This window comes from Anthonomus grandis, chromosome 11 (genome assembly GCF_022605725.1).
Source record: "Anthonomus grandis grandis chromosome 11, icAntGran1.3, whole genome shotgun sequence".
Classification (NCBI taxonomy): Eukaryota; Metazoa; Arthropoda; class Insecta; order Coleoptera; family Curculionidae; genus Anthonomus; species Anthonomus grandis.
Genome location: NC_065556.1, coordinates 19181904 through 19198730, shown reverse-complemented (window position 1 = coordinate 19198730; position 16827 = coordinate 19181904). Strand labels below are relative to the sequence as shown.

Sequence of the window (16827 nt, the reverse complement as noted above, 5' to 3'; positions counted from 1 at the left end):
TTCAACTGTTAAAGCACTTTTCTATCAAATAAATGTCTTGGTTGCAGGCCAGAAGTATTAAAGCGTTAAACCACAAGAGCGTGGATGCCAATTCCGGTCACCAAATGGGGGAAATTACATGACGAGGAATAAACTCGTCTATGAGTGGCACTATTCTACTGAAACCACATGTCAAGATCAATAGCTTCCAAATGAGGCACAAGAAACGGTGGTATCATAGCACGATAACGTTCGCCATTCACCCTTACTGTATTACCTTCTTCATTTTCAAAGAAAAACGGTCCAATTACAAAATCTAATCTTGGCTTACTACGGGCCTAAGGACATTGCTAAAAATCTTAGTTCTTTAAATTATTTAAGAAACTTTACTGATGAATACTCATTTATTTGCTATTGCAATAAATACCGCTGCACATATAGCAGACTTATCAGAGCTGCCAAAGATACATACAAAAGGTTTTTTAATGCAATAAACAAACAAAAAAAAAGTTGTGAAAAATAACTTAATTTCGTAACAACCAGTAGCAACAACCCTAATATGGATCCCGATGATCTTTAAAATTTTATTGTGATTTGGCCACTTGACACAAAAATTATCCTCTCAAACCGATCCCCCTTAATATCTTCAAAGTGTTTCCTGTAGTGGTTCGTTTACTTTTTTTGACAACGGAAGAAATTGGGAAAGTGATTTCAAAGATTACGGGCAAAAGGTCAAGTGGAATTGATGGAATTTCCTCTGGATGCTCTATCTGCCTGTATTAATGCGTCTTGGTCCCAGGGGCTGTTTTGGTCTGCAATGGTAACTTTCTCTATTTAAGGATGACGACCCTTCCAATTTCTGTGCAATTTCTTGTTTGCAAAATCTTTACTTCCAGTCATGGAAGAATATCTACATACATTTAATTTGATAACATCTAAACAATTTGGGTTTCAATTGACAAGAAGCACTCAACATGTTATTTACAGCTTTTTGGAGACGGTTTATTTTGGCATAAGGGGAACACATCGGCGGCGATGTTCTGTGATCTATCCAAAGCCTTCGATTGTGTGGATCGTGGAATACTGCTGTCCTAGCTGGAGAGATACGGGTTCCGAGGTGTCGCTCCGTCCAGGTTTAAAAGCTACCTTGAAGGTCGTTGTCATCTTGTTAGAAACTCTTTATCTAAACTAAGGTCTTCTTCACTAAACATCAAATGTGGAGTCCCATAGGGCTCTGTCCTGGAACCGGTTTTATTTCTCCTTTATATAAACGATCTATAGTCTACTTGCACATCTATGGAATTTTTACTCTCTTTGCGGACGATACTTCCATACGTCGCAGGAAATGGGTATAACACATAATATCTCAAGACGTTAAGGTAGTTAAAGAATGGTTTAATTCAAACCGACTTTCCTTGAATGTGAGTAAGACATATGTTGTTGGATTTAGATCTGATGTAAGGGGTTTGCTCTTGGAGGAGGATCGCCTGCCGGATTTAAAAGTAGCAAAATTTCTTCCTGATGAGGAACTGCATTTTGAAGATCAAATAATTCACTTGAGCAAGAAATTATTATCAGATTGTTTTGCAATAAGAGCTATTATGAATGAATTGGGTAAGGATCTTGCACGTTGAGTTTATTTCAGCCTCTTGAGTCGCATCTTAGATACGGCATTCCATTTTGGGGTAGGACGACGTCTACGGACGACGAAAAAGACAATTAGATTTCTGGTTAACATCAACGAGAGAAAATCTTGTAGGCCTCATTTTGTGGCTCAGAGGGTTTTAGCATTGACATCTCTCTTTGGTTTGGCAATCTCATCCCTTATTTTTAAAACCCTAATCCAAGGAACTAATCAACGATATATGATGCGCTAGGCCTCCAATTTACGTTTGCCAAAGCGAAGCATTGGTTATGAGATCATTGATATATGAGGAACGTAAATGATTTAATCATTTACCTATTGTTCTGAGAACTGTTTCATGCCTTAAGATTTTTTGTGGACTGTTGAAGATAGTATACTCTTAAAATCAATGAAAATAGGTATTTTTTTTCTAAAAAAACACTTTTGAATTGATAGAGACAAGGTGTGGATGCATAGCTTTCTGATGGATCATTCGTAGGTTGCTTTTTTCTAAGCCCAAATACGACGGTGAAAATGAACCTCATCACTGAAAATGATTTTGTTTGCCAAATCAGCAGGTTGCTCAGCAAACCAATTAGTGAATTCTCTTCACAGTTCATGGTCCGATGGCAGAAGTGGTTGAGTCAGTTTTTGGATTTTGCAGAAATGCTGCAGTAAATCTTTAGAATTTGCTGTAGAGTTCCCCTTGAAAAATTCAATTCTTGTGCCCGTTGACGAATTGGCAAATCTGGCCTTTCTGTCACACTCTCGCGCAGTGCCGTGATGTTTTCTTCTGTGTATTTCACAACACTAACCGAACCAGTACCTTCAAATTTTTTGGTTATTCTTTTTACAGTAGATGAATTAGGAACATTATTTCGATCGAACATTGGACGCACATTCGTACCATTAGGCTTTTATTATTTTGAAAATAATTTTTGACAATCGTCCATATTTATTTTTGCTAGGGGCTGTGACCGCAGATTCCTATTAATCCAGAGTTGTTGAGGTGACGGAAGACACGAGGCGAATTGTATGTGGCGGTCATACTTAACTAGCGAAGTTCCTCCGAAATCTTGAGACTTTGGAGGTGAAAGAGACCGGTTATTCGTAAAACAGTCTGGAAGGGGGGTAACTTCAGTACGACTGTGCCCCGAAACAGAAGAGCCTCTCCCAAGCCAGTACATCAGACTGGTAAAGGGAACCTATACAAAAAAAAGAGGCCGTGTTAAGGTACAGTTCCCAGTAGAGGGAATAGTACATGGTTGGAGTAGCCTAAGTTGCTTAGACGAAAAGTCCACCAAGTGATGAACAGCCGAAACAGAAGAAGAAACCCCATCTGTCAACTTTCGATCTGTCACGTCATAATCATGTAACATTATGACTGTCCAACATGGTGTGCAATTCAAATCTTGCCTTTTTATTGCAACACCTTTTATAGGATAAGTAACAGACCATCTTATAAGTTCTTCTTTCTCATATGCTGTTGCATTTTAGATTATATTACATTTTATTCCATTTCTTAGACGTTTCCAAATTTTTGCGGAGTACTGTAATTGTCAGATGATACAAGCAGAAATAGACAAATGAAAACTCACTTTTCATGCCTAGATCCTCAAGTATCTTAAATGATGATCGCTTTTCTTAACTAAACTATGGCAGAAAAACCTCATTTCTATCGCTCGAACTCGGTATAAACCCCCGTAGAGCGCTATTTCTATCTCTCCAACAGGTCGCTACGCCGCTGCGCTCCCGAATCACGGAATGGCTGGCACCCCTTCAACCCCCGACAAAACTATTCCCAACACGGCAGCGTTAAACCCGAAACTCGGTTTGTTCAGTGCAACGCGAGGAAAACGACGGGATACGGGATATATGGAACGGATAAACGACGAAACGTCACGGAGCAAAATCGATTTCCTCCCGTTTTATCGTTATCAACGGGGACGGTTTGCGCCGCGACGCCGCCGACAAATCGTCGGCGTACATACCGCCCGTCGTCGTCGTCGTCGTGCTGCCGCTTCTGTTGATTATACTACGTAGGCTGACCTTGTCACTTGCAACGTGAGATAAACTGGAGAAGCATTAATGTCAATTTTTCCAGAGGGAGGATTTTTTTTTTTAATTCCTCTTCAAGGAGTTTGAGATGAGTTTCTTCATCTTCTTCTTCTTCATCATTTTCTTCTTCTTTTTCTAGACTACACGCCACCTCAAAAGAATCAAATCTAATGGCCTCACCTCACTTTACTTCAATCATCTTTAATCCGCCATTTATATTCGCCCCGATGCGATGGAAACAATCGTGCCTCCTCAATAATTCAGGTGTCTGCTCCGGTCTCGCCCTCTCTCCCTCTCTCTCCGCGACATCCAATAAGAGGAAACTCGGGAAAACAATTTTAAATTTAAACTGACAGGACTTATTTAATTAAAATCCCCTTTTTTATAAGGGGAGCTTTTTCAAAGGGTCTCACCTTCGACTGTGAGGAGTTTCTTTTAATTTTCGGTTAATTAAATGATGCCCCATATTCCTCTTAACGGCCTGCGAGGGCAAAGTTCCGCGAACATTGGACAAATATTAAAAATATCAACAATTTTTTCATCATATTTTGAATACCGGTATAAAGGGTGTTTTAAATTCGATCCTCCACATAGGGATCTTGGATACCCTAAAAGAGATACGAAGATGGTTAAATTGAGGCAATTGAGAATTTTTAGGCTTAACAACGCGCGGATCTATTAGGTTCATGGATCAAATGATTGACTATTTTTATTTAGTATAGCTAATTAAATTAGTCCAGGATTATCTCTAGGATCAAAATGTCAGTTGAAGTGAGTTTAGACGAAGAATTATAGGACATAACCTCTAAATCTTTCAGTGTTATTGTTTAAAGATAATAAAAATAAACTAATAATTTCTTTTTCAAGGCTTAAGCTTGTCCTCTGTATTTTCTTCTTTATTTTTGTGTAGAAAAATAAAAACCTCCTAAGCTAATATCCAATAAAATGTCAAACTTGGTACTTCAAAATAGGTCCTAGGTGCTTACACCGAAAAAAACTAAATTTGATCTACCCTGTTTAGGAAGCATCAAATTCGCGTATCAAATTTTAGTGCGCTGACGTTTACACCGGAAAAATAGTCCTCGTGAGGTCATTTTATCCAAGTATTAAATATTTGGTACCCCCGTTGTAAACGTAGCTATAGTGAGCCATTTAAAAAATTAAAAAGTTCCGAATAGTGCAGAAGATATTCGAAAAAAATCGATATTTTGAAAAGTTGATTTTATTTTTTCTGAACTTATTTCCAATCCAATTTTAAAATAATTTGCACTGTTGCATTTCCACTTTTTTCGTGCTACATGATAGTGTTCTTGAGATTTTCGATACGATGTTTCGTCGTTCGCTAACCATCATCAACTCAGTTTAGTCTTTTCTCGAACATGCTAACATCGTTAGCGAAACACGTGTCGAGAGTAAAATTAAAGAGTTTTGGTTAGTAGTAAAACTGTCTCGTAATTTGAGCGTCACACCAAAGTTTCCAACCATATAGGACTATCATCATCAACTTGTTGTTTCTAAAATCTTGGAAAAACATATTTATAATCAGATCATAGAATTTTTTAATTTTTATAATATTATTCCAAGCTGTCAGTCCAGTTTTCGGTGACAGTTCAGTACAACTACTTGTCTTGTAAAGCTTATTAATGCTATAAGACATAATGAAGATAAGAATCTACAATTTGCCTGTATCTTATAGACTTTAGTAAAACATTTCATACAATTAACCATAAGATTTTACTTGCAAAATTGCACTATTTTCGTTTTTCAGATAATTCTTATCTTATCTAAGTCTTATCTTTCTGATAGATTCTGGTATGTTCTAATTAAAAATCAACACTCAATTTCAAAATTAAATTATGTACATTTAAATAGTGGAGTACCACAAGAATTTACTCTAGGACCTTTATTATTTTCCTTTTATGTAGCTGATATGAAGGCAAAATTGACTAATACAATGCTTCAGCCCTTATACATCATTTTGTCAAATTCCTCACCTATTTCCTGAATACAATTTAGTAATGATCTGGATAACATTTCTATATATGTTGAAAATCACTATCGAAAACAAACTGAATACTGATAAATCATGTGCTCTTTTCACACTATAAAAATCCAAAATAGATATACCAGTAGGGAATGAAGCCAAAAATGTAGGAGTAATTTTTGATAGCAGCCCATATAAGTCATATAGTTAAGTATTGCTTATATGGGTCTAAGGGTTTGCATAATCTAAAGCGTCACATTGCAGCAAAAGCTAAATCGTTATTATGTAATACATTAATTCTATCTCTGTTTGACTATTACGATGTAGTTTATATTAATGCTGTCACTAGTGCAGTCTATCAAAAAACTGCAAAGTTCTTGTATGAGGTTTTCTTATGGCATGTCATTCAGATGTCGCATAGCTCCTTTTCTTAATCTTCACTATTATTTAAATATGGAAAATAGGTGAACCTATTATTTATACTGTCTCATTTATCGCATAATCAAAATGTATCTAAAACCACTATTTGTGATCTCTTCCACAAATGTGGAATCATTTAGCTGCTTATGCAAAAAATTACTCTTTTTATAGATTAAAAAAGTATATTAAAAGGTTTCTTTAGACTTTCAAATCAATAGTTAAATGATGATTGGCATGCCAAGTTCCTTGATATATAAATGTATTAGTATTACAATTTTTTCTCTTCAAATGAATAATAGTAGAAGTACAACTTGTATTGTATGCATTGTTGATATTTATATTTTGTCAATGGTTGTGGATAATTTAATTTGAATTGTATATCCTGAAGTAATATTATATAATTTTTTTCATGTAACTATCATTAGTTTTTCGCTTCTTTCTGCGCCTTCCTCTTCAATTCGTTGCATGCCCTTACCTTTAGAATCCACATTGCGTGTTTTTTTTTAATTGGAAAAAAAATTATATTTGAATTTAATTTAATTTGAATAAAATTATATTTTTGTTTATGTATCGGTTCTATTAAAATCGAGACGCATGCATACCCATTTGCTAAGGAACTAAAATTGTAATTTAATAATTAACATTTTGTATTTCAAATACATGATTTTTTTGAATTTTGAATTAACTTTAACTTTTCTGCATTTCTCAAATATCTCAGAATTTAAAAAAAACACTTATTTTCCAATACTCAAAATATGGCGTTAGAAATTCCAGAGTTAAATTATAGTGATAGAAAATCGACTGATTTTTTACTTTTCCAGGCAATCAATTGTTCAATTCAAACCTAAAAATAATTAAATGACCCTGGTTCAACTTGACTTAAAACCACTTTGATTGACTCAAAATGAAACGCTAAGTTTAAATTTTTTATGGTTGTTTAAAACCTAATAATTGTACCTTTAGGGGCACCTTGTAAGTATAAATGAAGTAAATTCCTCATTAAAATATGCCAAATTAAATCACATACACTATCCGAAAGTAGAAAAACTTTTCAAAATTAGGTTTTATTTAAATATGAAACGAGAGTAATGCAGGTCCATACATAATGAAAATCAACAACTTTTTTAAAGATTTTATTTTGGTAAAGTAATAGACTATGTAGCGAAAACCAAAGATTTTATTTAAACAAACGAATTACTCTAAGGATAAAAATAGGAAAACCAAATTTTTTTTATCAAATATTTCTACATAATACTTATTTCTGAACTAGTAAAATTAATAGTGGATAGAGTATCCCTTATTGGCAATAACCTTGCGACATCGGTTTGGCCTGGATTCCAAAAGTTTCACTATTTCTCTAATAGAATTCCAGGATCCTTGCAAAACTTTTAATAGATCATTTTTATTGCTGATCTGATGTTGTCTTATATGCCGGTCTAGTTCCGCCCAGAGTTTTTGAATAGGGTTAAGATCGGGACTATGTGCAGGAAAATCCCCATATAATGCAGGATCCACCCAGTATTCCCTTCTGGGCGATATACCCACGATATTACATTAGATCCAAATAAATTAAATGGACTTTCATAAGTAAGAGGAAATTTTTTTCAGTCGTTGGTTGTCCAATGCAAATATTTTTTTGCAAAGTTGAGTTGGGCCTTGTGGTTTTTCCTGCTGATTAGCGGTTTTTTAGCGGCTTTTACTAAATAATACTGATTCCCTTGGACGTCTTAAAACTTACATTAACACCAGGCAATTGACTTAAACTTTTATTTGCCGATTTGTGAGAATCAAACTATGGGCAATTTTTTATGATCATTTAATTTTTTTTATAATAGAATTAAGCATTTTGCTTTTGACCACTTGTCGTACACCACTTTTGTGTGCATCAATTATTTTTCTACCAAATAGTCAATAGTAATTTAAATACTGAAATACTATACCTTGACTGACTAAAACTAAAAGCCCCATTTATACCGAAAATAAATCCGTACGCTTTGATATTTGCTGAAAATATGCTATTCCGCCTCTAAAGATCTAAATCTACCGCAAGAATGAGGCGTGGCACCGCTCCATAAACACTTTTCGTTAATTCACTTAGAAGACTTTTTTTGTTAATATATTATTCTACAGGAATACAATAAAACCCTCTTGTTCAATACCTACTTCGTGGTATATACTGAAATAAACTGCTCAACAATCGAACTGGATATTTTATAAATTACCGAAATTTGCCTAGAAAAATAAAATTCGTCAAGTTGCGTTTTATGCTATGAGTAAATCCTGTTGATAGCAAATATCAACAGGATTTACTGATCCAAAGTGTGGTGTACTGTCCCAAAGTGTGGTGAGTCGTGCATGGCATCGATATGTAGGGACTAGGTCTGCAGCTTACAGGCATGGTGGAGGCCGAGAACGTGCAACTACTACAACTCATGCTCAAGACCGCTATATAACAGTAACCGCAAGAAGAAACCGAACATTTACGGCTTCGGGAATTAACAGCTACTTAAGGCATGCTACTGGGAGGGTAATTTCTAATCAGACTGTTAGAAGAAGATTACATGCGTCCAAGAGCCAGACGACGTGCCACACATCCACGGTTGACGGGGGAACATCGTGCATGCAGAAATCGGTGGGCAATAATAGAACACAGTAATTGGAATTTTCAAAACTGGAGGTCTTGTATGTTTACGGATGAGTCCAGATTTTGGCTACATATGTCTGATGGTCGAATTTTGGTGTGGAGGGAAAGGAGACAGCGATACCATGAAAATTTGATGGCGCCCACTATTCCCTTTTTGGTGGCGGTTCAGTTTGCGTTTGGGGAGACATAAGTTTCGATGGCCGCACCGATTTAGTGGTGCTAAGAAATGAAACAATGAACGCTATACGATATAGAGACATTATTATAGAGAACATAATTGTACCATTTTTTGGTGCAATAGGCGAAGAATTCGTTTTAATCGATGATAATGCGCGCCCGCACCGTGCGAGAATTGTCAATGATCGCATTGAATTTCATGGCATTACCAGAATGGACTGGCCACCACATTCACCCGACATGAATTGCATTGAACATGTATGGGCGGAAATGTCTCGAAGATTAAACCAGCTCGAACAGCCACCTCTAACCTTAGAACAACTAGCCAATCAATTACTGGAAATATGGCAAAACATTCCTCAACACTACATTAACAACTTAATAAGAACTATGCCAAACAGGGTGACAGCACTAAGACGAGCCAGGGGTGGACCTACGAGGTATTAATTTTCATGGCAGGACTTTGGGGCACGCTTTACAGGGTGTTATTTTATTTTAATTTTTTCTGTTGTGTGTCAAAAATTTAAATTTTTTAGGAGATCTGTTTATTTTTTTTTTGGGGTTATTGTGAGTGAACTTAATAGAGATTTATTTATTACATTTAATTTTGTTTTATTGTAAATCATTGGCAAACTAAAATTGCAGATTTTTATAATATCCACTTCGATTGTTGAGCAGTGTATATCTAATAGCTCTAGCTATCAAGTATTTTCTATTTTATTAAAATCGGTACTGTCAAACAGATGCTATGATTTTTGTCCTGTTTTTCCATAAGCTCGCAACACTGTGGGACGCATAGCCTGGACAAAATCTTCATAAACAAAGTCGTCATAACTCGTGGCCCCTCGTGCTAGCGGGGTTGCCAAATGATCTGAAGGTCCTCATTCTACTGAACACCCTCTCACACAATCGTCCCGGAATTTCCCTTTTTTTTTTGCATAAAAATGACAACTTAAACGAATTTTCCCATCAAAACGCTTAAAAAATGGCCCCACAAACATTCGAAGTATGAAATGAGCATCACGTGACGTGCTCGCCGCCCCCCTACCCCAACGGCATGTATAAACGACGGCGTCAACCGCCAATGTCGGCGGTCGTATAACGGGACGCCCTCGGGTGCAGTCGAAATACCGCCGTCGACCCGCGACAGGTTGTGCTCTACATATTCGAAAAGCTGCTGCCGCCTCCGCTCTATGCTTGCCGCCACCAGTTTCGCTCTAAACCCTCTCAATGGGGAAAATGGAGGGCTTTTATGTTATGAGCCGTTGGGGGCGGACGAGGTGTTAACGACGCACATTTTTCGACTCGCGTAGATTAGTGCCGCCATTTGTTCTTTTCGGGAGGCGGCGGTTTCTCTAGATTTCCTGCAATGTTTCCTATATTTTAATAAATCAACAACACCAGTACTAAAATGAATGTTCGACATACTAAATTTATGGTAAATGATGTGAAGGTCTCGCGCAAAAGGTGAATGTACTTCATGGGAATTGCTTTTTAGAGTGGTTATTATAGACACTGTTATTTGGTTAGTACTAACGTCAATTAGCCGAAGTGGATCAAAGTTGTAATTGTGTGATAGGTGCAGTTTGTATATATGGCGCAATTGCGCTGATGATGTAATCGCATTAGTTTTTCAAGAACTGAAATGGTACGGCAACGGTGTTCTCCACAACGGCCAGTGAGCGCAGTGAACATGCGTGGTAAGAGTCGGCAAGCTACAAAATTCAATTTTTTAGCTAAAAGTATAAATTTTCCAAATTTTGATTGAATGTTTAAAAAAGGTCTTTACAAAATCTCATCATATATTCCTGAGATCAAAATAGGCCGATTATAGGAATTTACCTTAGTTTGTAATATTGTTGGGTTTAGGAATCAATAAAATGAAGGTCCAATCCTATTTAAACTAGCCAAAGTGTAAGTCTGTAACCTGGAGTAAATTCAGTAGTTCATATACATAATTTTTTTTCACAAAAAAATCCTCGATTAGTATTTTTAGTTGCGCTCTTTTTTGTTGAAAACAAGAACGTTATATAGTGTGTCCCAAAAATAATATACAACGTCATCGACGATTTATTTAAATAGCAACCCTTATTTTTATTGCGTATTTTTAAATAACGTATCAAATTATATATACAGCTGCAAAATTTCAAGTTTATGTGATCAACCGTTTTCAAGATAATTCAAATATTTTTTTTTTAATTTAATATAAATTAATCGTCATAATAAAATCGTTTAAATTACTTAAAAAGTGTCTTAACAAATGTTTAAAATTTAGTCCATTTATTATTTAATATTATAAATGTTTTTAAAAAGTGGCTTTTTTTTGCTTATTTCTAGAAACTATATCGACTTATACAAAACTCAAAATTAAATTTTTTATAACCTGTGGCTTCCAAGATATGTAATTTATTATTTTTTATTTAAAAATGTTAAACCACTGAATTAATTTGTTCACTTAATAATACTGTAACATCCTTTATAGTGAATAGGTTTTAGAACCACATAATTTTTGTATTGTTTTTTTGTAAACAATTTTTTTCACAGTAAAAGTAGTAAATTGTAACATCGTTAAAAGTCTTGTGAGTGTAAAGTCTTTTACTTCTTAATTGATCATTAAAACTCAAATAATCAGTCAAAAAATGTTTTAATTTAAACGCAATGTATTGTTTAATAAATTAATTTTGTGCTTAAATAAAACAACTAATTTTTTTATTTGAAATATTTGAGCAAAACCAGATAAATCCGTTATATGAAATTCCGAGGTATTTACAAAAAAACGTGTCAATAGGGCACCGGTGAATTTATCAAAAATTAGTGTACGTTAAAGGCTTGATAATATCGACCTGGTAAACAATATTTTGGTCCTTATTAGTTATTTAACACAAGAATTATTGCTAATTAAACCATTGATTTATGTGATTTTGCTTCAGTTGAAATTTGAATATATTTACCTTATTTCCTTATGTAAAAGTGATTGTTTTAACGGAGGTACGATGTTATTCACATTTACTTAAATAATATTATATTTACTTATCAAAAAGAAATAAAACAACAAAGTAAGCGAATAGGATTTTTGTAAATTCCATTCCTTCGTAAAAGAAATAAAATATAAACCTAATACTTATGATGGTTACACACACTAAGAAAAGAAAAATATGAATCGCAATTTTATTTTGTGGATTTATCTGGTTTTTCATGATTTACTTGACTTTGAGGTCGCTTTTAAAAGGGATCTAGTAAGTTTTGCCTAAATCTGAATTCATCATTGAATTTATCTGGCGAAATGAAATAGGAAACTTATTTTTTCTAAAAAGTGGTTTTATCTGGTTTTGCTTGATTGCTCCTCATACCGTTGCCACATCAAACATCTAAAAACCTAATTATAGCGAAAACTGCTAAGTTTAGCAGGTTTTAACAAATGAGCTTTTGAGGAAATTGTTTTTACTTACTTCTTAACAAAAAAGTAAGAAACTACACTGAGAAAAAAGTTATGGACATTTTAAAGCATTACAATTGCAGTGTGAAGAGCCCTTTGATGGCAACACTGAAAGGGTTTCGTGTCTCAAAAAAAACCCTGATGCATTCAAATTTTTTAAGGTAATACGTTAAAAAAAGTTCATAAATTTAAGCAAAAATTGATTTTTATTTTTCAACTTTAGAGTCCTGTAGGTGGGAATCGAAGAAATTTCAGACTAAGCTAAGTTGTTTTTGATCTCAGGAATATGTGGTGAGATTTTTTAAAAACAGGGTTCTGGGGACCTCCTGTATATTTACTGGCATCAATTAGCATATAAAATTCTTTTAAGAGTATGGCAACAACGCTTTGCCGAAGAGTATGCTCCACAACGGCCAGTCTATGTATCGAGCATGCGCGAAAGGAATCGAGCCAAGTCAAAGAGCCAAGAGCGTTTGCGTTGTTGCCAAATGCGAAAAAGAACTTCAAGAAAATTAGATCGTAAAAAAACAATAAACTGCACTCTCGTCCTCCCTAATTCAAAATAAACGCGTTAATATCCTCACCCTCATCAAAAAAGAGTTAAGCCGCCCTATAATATTCGCGTGATGGCATCATTGAGCCTCTCAGCTGTGAAGGGTAGTTGGAAAACGGCTGGAGGAGCAAGGGGAGGAAAGGGGGAGAGCCGACGTGGGCAAAACATGAAAATGTGGAGCAGCCGACGACTCCCGAGGGCGCGTCCCGACGCCACTCGACGCTCCCCATGCCAAATAAAGCGATCCCGACGATGTCGAATGAGTTGCGGCTGACTGTGGACGGTGTGTGCCGCTTTAAGTTTTCGAAGTCCCGCAATTCACTTTTGGGGTGCCCTTTATGCTTCGCGATTTGGAATGTTTTGACGTTTTGTATGTAAAAGTTGCGATTTTTATTTGGGAATTTTATGTTTTTTTTTAGGGGTTGGCTCATCCCTTTGTGTAGTCTGAATGGGGAGTTTTATATCTTAAGAGGTTCATGGGTCGAGTGAGAGATGCCCTTATGGGGCGGGCGGGTCTGAGTTCGAATCCGGTGGCTGATAAGACTTTTTACTTTTTTCTTTCAAATTAAGTCTATTTTTGGGGGTATTTTCAAATATCTATGTCTCACAAACTAAGAGTTACGGACATGTTGATGGAACTTAATAAAAAAAGTATATTTTTTCTTAATTTTTATTAATTTTCCGAAAAAACCCTCAAAAGAGCTGTCTTACAATTAATGGAAGAATCTCTAGAAAAATATTTGAATTAATAGTTTTTGAAAAAACAAATTATCCATGTACCACAGTTTAGAGTGCCCATATCCATATCACGCATTCAAACCCATAAAAGAAAATTTTTATTTACAATATAATTTCTGATAAATATTCCTTGTAAAGCCTTCTAAAGTTAACCCACAATAACCAAATTGACGAAAGAATCAATGTGCGACAGACACAAAACGATAAACTACATACAAAATTGTAAATTCCCATATTTTGAGTTTACACTCTGCATATTTTAGGCGTGAAATTTACGAATTTGCCTAACTTTTAGTAATATTTTGAAATAAACATACTATCTATTATAGTTGATAAAAATCACAGGTTTTATAATTTTTATTCTTTTTGAAAATCTTCAATTTTTCTAGGCGTCAGAGAAAAACGATTTCGACTTATTTTTTTGTAAGAAATTTAAACCGGTCAATAAAAGTCAATAAAACCATACAAGGTATGCTAAAAATAAAACCTTTTTAATTTAAAAAAATCTGAAAGATATTAAAACTGGTGATTCATATTTTTTGTCCTAAATAAACATTTTTTTTTCACAAAAATGTATAAAATCTTTTCCTTCTATTGTTGGAGTTTACTCTATGTGTTTACTCTAACGTATTCAGATAAAAATTTTCTTCTCAGATAAAAATGTCTTACCGTGTTTGTACTGAACTTTCTCTAACTGATTTAATAAAGAAAAGATATAATAATATTTACAAATTTATTTTAGATCACTTTGGATATAACATGCATATATTTTAAACTCAAATTTATAAATTAAGATAGGTTTTGTCCTCTTCGACGGTTAAGTTTTGTGGTCTTTAATCCTCCTCATGTAATTCCTCTCGTCCAGACAATTCACTATTTTTACTCAATTTATTAATGTTTATGTTTACCGCATATCCTTTTAATTTAGCCCAAAACAACTCAAATGGATTTAGATCTAAATAATATGGTGGTAATCGTAACATGGCATGACCTTTTGCATCAAAGAGTTGATCTGTTTCATAACATTTATACTTTGGTTGTGAAGCTTTGTATATAATTGGGGATTTAACATAGATTCATCATATGCAATTCCTCAAAACTGTACCCATTCTTGCATTTCCTCTTTCGATTACAACCACAGATCTTGGTTTTAAATCTGAAACAAGATTCTCTGTGACTACTTTTTATAGTTTTCGTATTCATGCTATGAACTATCATCATGAAAACTACGGCTACTTGTGGCATTTGATTTCCAACTTGCATATGCCTTAAAAGGAATATTGACTTCTCCAGCCACTGGTTCAGTTTCCTTAAAATTTAATAAATTGCTAATTGTTTTACGACTTTGACCGATTAATAATTTTTTTTTAACTTTTTAAAGACGTTTTAAAAATCTTTATATTTAAATGAGCCACGGTCTTCATCAAAGGGGTTTTACCACTGCGTATCGGAATAAAATCGGAAGAAAAAATGCGCTATCAAACTAATTGTCGTCAAAATCGTAATTTTGAGGAGTATTAGTTTAAAATATCCCTAAATCTTGAAATGTTTAGAGAGGAAAATCAGGATGTTAGTTTGAAAATTGAAGCCTAAAAATCCCTTCCTAAGTAATGAACGTGTCATTTGTGGAACCTAAGTTAGCGGTCAGTCTCACACTGGGTTTAAGACGGGCATGTTATAAATAATGGGAATGTAATCATAAGTCATATAAAGTTAAAAAAATTGTAAAAAAATAAAAATTGTACCTTATATGGTAAAAACCCTTATATTATGGTTGAGTAGTAAGTTTACCTACGCTCATGGATGACGACAAAACTCGGCAATTTACATTTTATTTCTCTCTACCTATTTGAAATACAGTATAATAATTAAGCAAATTCTCGTCAATACTAGAAAACGGTATAAAAAACCAGAAGTAAATCTTTAGAATTTTGAATCAAATTGTAGCATTAAAACGTTATGCTGTTATGTTTTCATTGTGTATGCTTATGTAGGAAAAAATCTGTTTACAAAGATAATTACAATTACACGTCAAATGCTTATTTGGCAATATCTCGCAAACCGTGGCCAGTAACCCTTCAAATATATTTATTAAAAGTCTTTAATTTTATGTGTGAAAGTCTGAAACTTAGAAAAATGTATGTGGCATATTGTTGTTATGAAATTGATATTTATCCAACAAGTTTTTAATTAAGTGGATTACATAATAACTACATATAACTACATTTTTATAGAATATAAAATATTTCTATATTACAATAAATCTGGAAATGGATCGCCATTTTCTGCATTACATATAGATATAAATACGATTCCGTTTCCAAGATGACGTCACGGGGGCAATCTCGCGTGCCGTGTCAACATTGATCGGGTTCAGGGGGTGGTTTTTACGCCACCAACCAGACCCCCTATCAACTTTTCCCCCCGCATCTCCCGCAAAAGAGCTGGTCGTCCTCCCCGTACGGTTTCGGTTCCAAAAGGGGTCCCGGGGGGAGACGGAGGGGGATCAGAATGGGGTAGAAGAGGGACAGGGGGATGGCGCGGGGGTTTAGGGACGGGGCGGCGGCCTGATCCCCGGCAATTACGGCTTCCAGATGGAGCCACTGAAAATTGAAAAAGTTCCGGCGTCTCTCTGCATGATGACGATGGCCAACACCCAAAATTCAAATGTGATGCTGGGATTTCCGCGGTAGAGGGCATGTTAACTTAAGAAAAAAAACGATGATCTTTAGGGTCCAATATAGCCTAGAGGGTACAGCAACTGCTTTAATTTAATTCGCATTTTGTTGTTTCAGGCGCTGGAGTGAAGATGGAACACTTCCAAGCGGCGCTCGACCCCCGGAAACAAGAATTACTGGAAGCCCGGTTTTTGGGCGCTAGGGTAAGTCACTTTAGAACATCAAAACCCTCAAAAAAAAAATCAAGGGTAGCGACGGACATGCGCGGCTGTCATGCGTACTACCTACACTGTGCGGCGATGCACTTATCCACTCTATTTAATGCGTCGTTTATTCAAAAAAATATTCAGTAACGAACAAACGAATGACTCGCAACGGGACGCCCACTCCAGCCACGAATCCGAAAATAAATCCGTATCGATCCCGAATAGAGAAGATTTTAATTTAAATCCAAACGGATACTACTTCGACCTTGCGTTTTGTTCATGGGGGCGTTCATTTTCCGATTGTCGGTTTTTTTTTATTCGCGACATCTC

At 35.2% G+C, this 16827-nt stretch overlaps 1 protein-coding gene across 4 annotated transcripts in view; it reads left to right on the top strand.

Moving 5' to 3' along the window:
- The window catches only part of LOC126742111 (serine/threonine-protein kinase tousled-like 2), a 175342-nt gene that overhangs the window by 58858 nt on the left and 99657 nt on the right, over window positions 1-16827 (top strand). For all 4 annotated transcript variants that reach the window (XM_050448661.1, XM_050448663.1, XM_050448664.1 and 1 more), the window contains one exon: window positions 16409-16494. In XM_050448661.1, the coding sequence (XP_050304618.1) occupies window positions 16409-16494 (86 nt within the window). The remainder of the gene's footprint in view (window positions 1-16408; window positions 16495-16827) is intronic.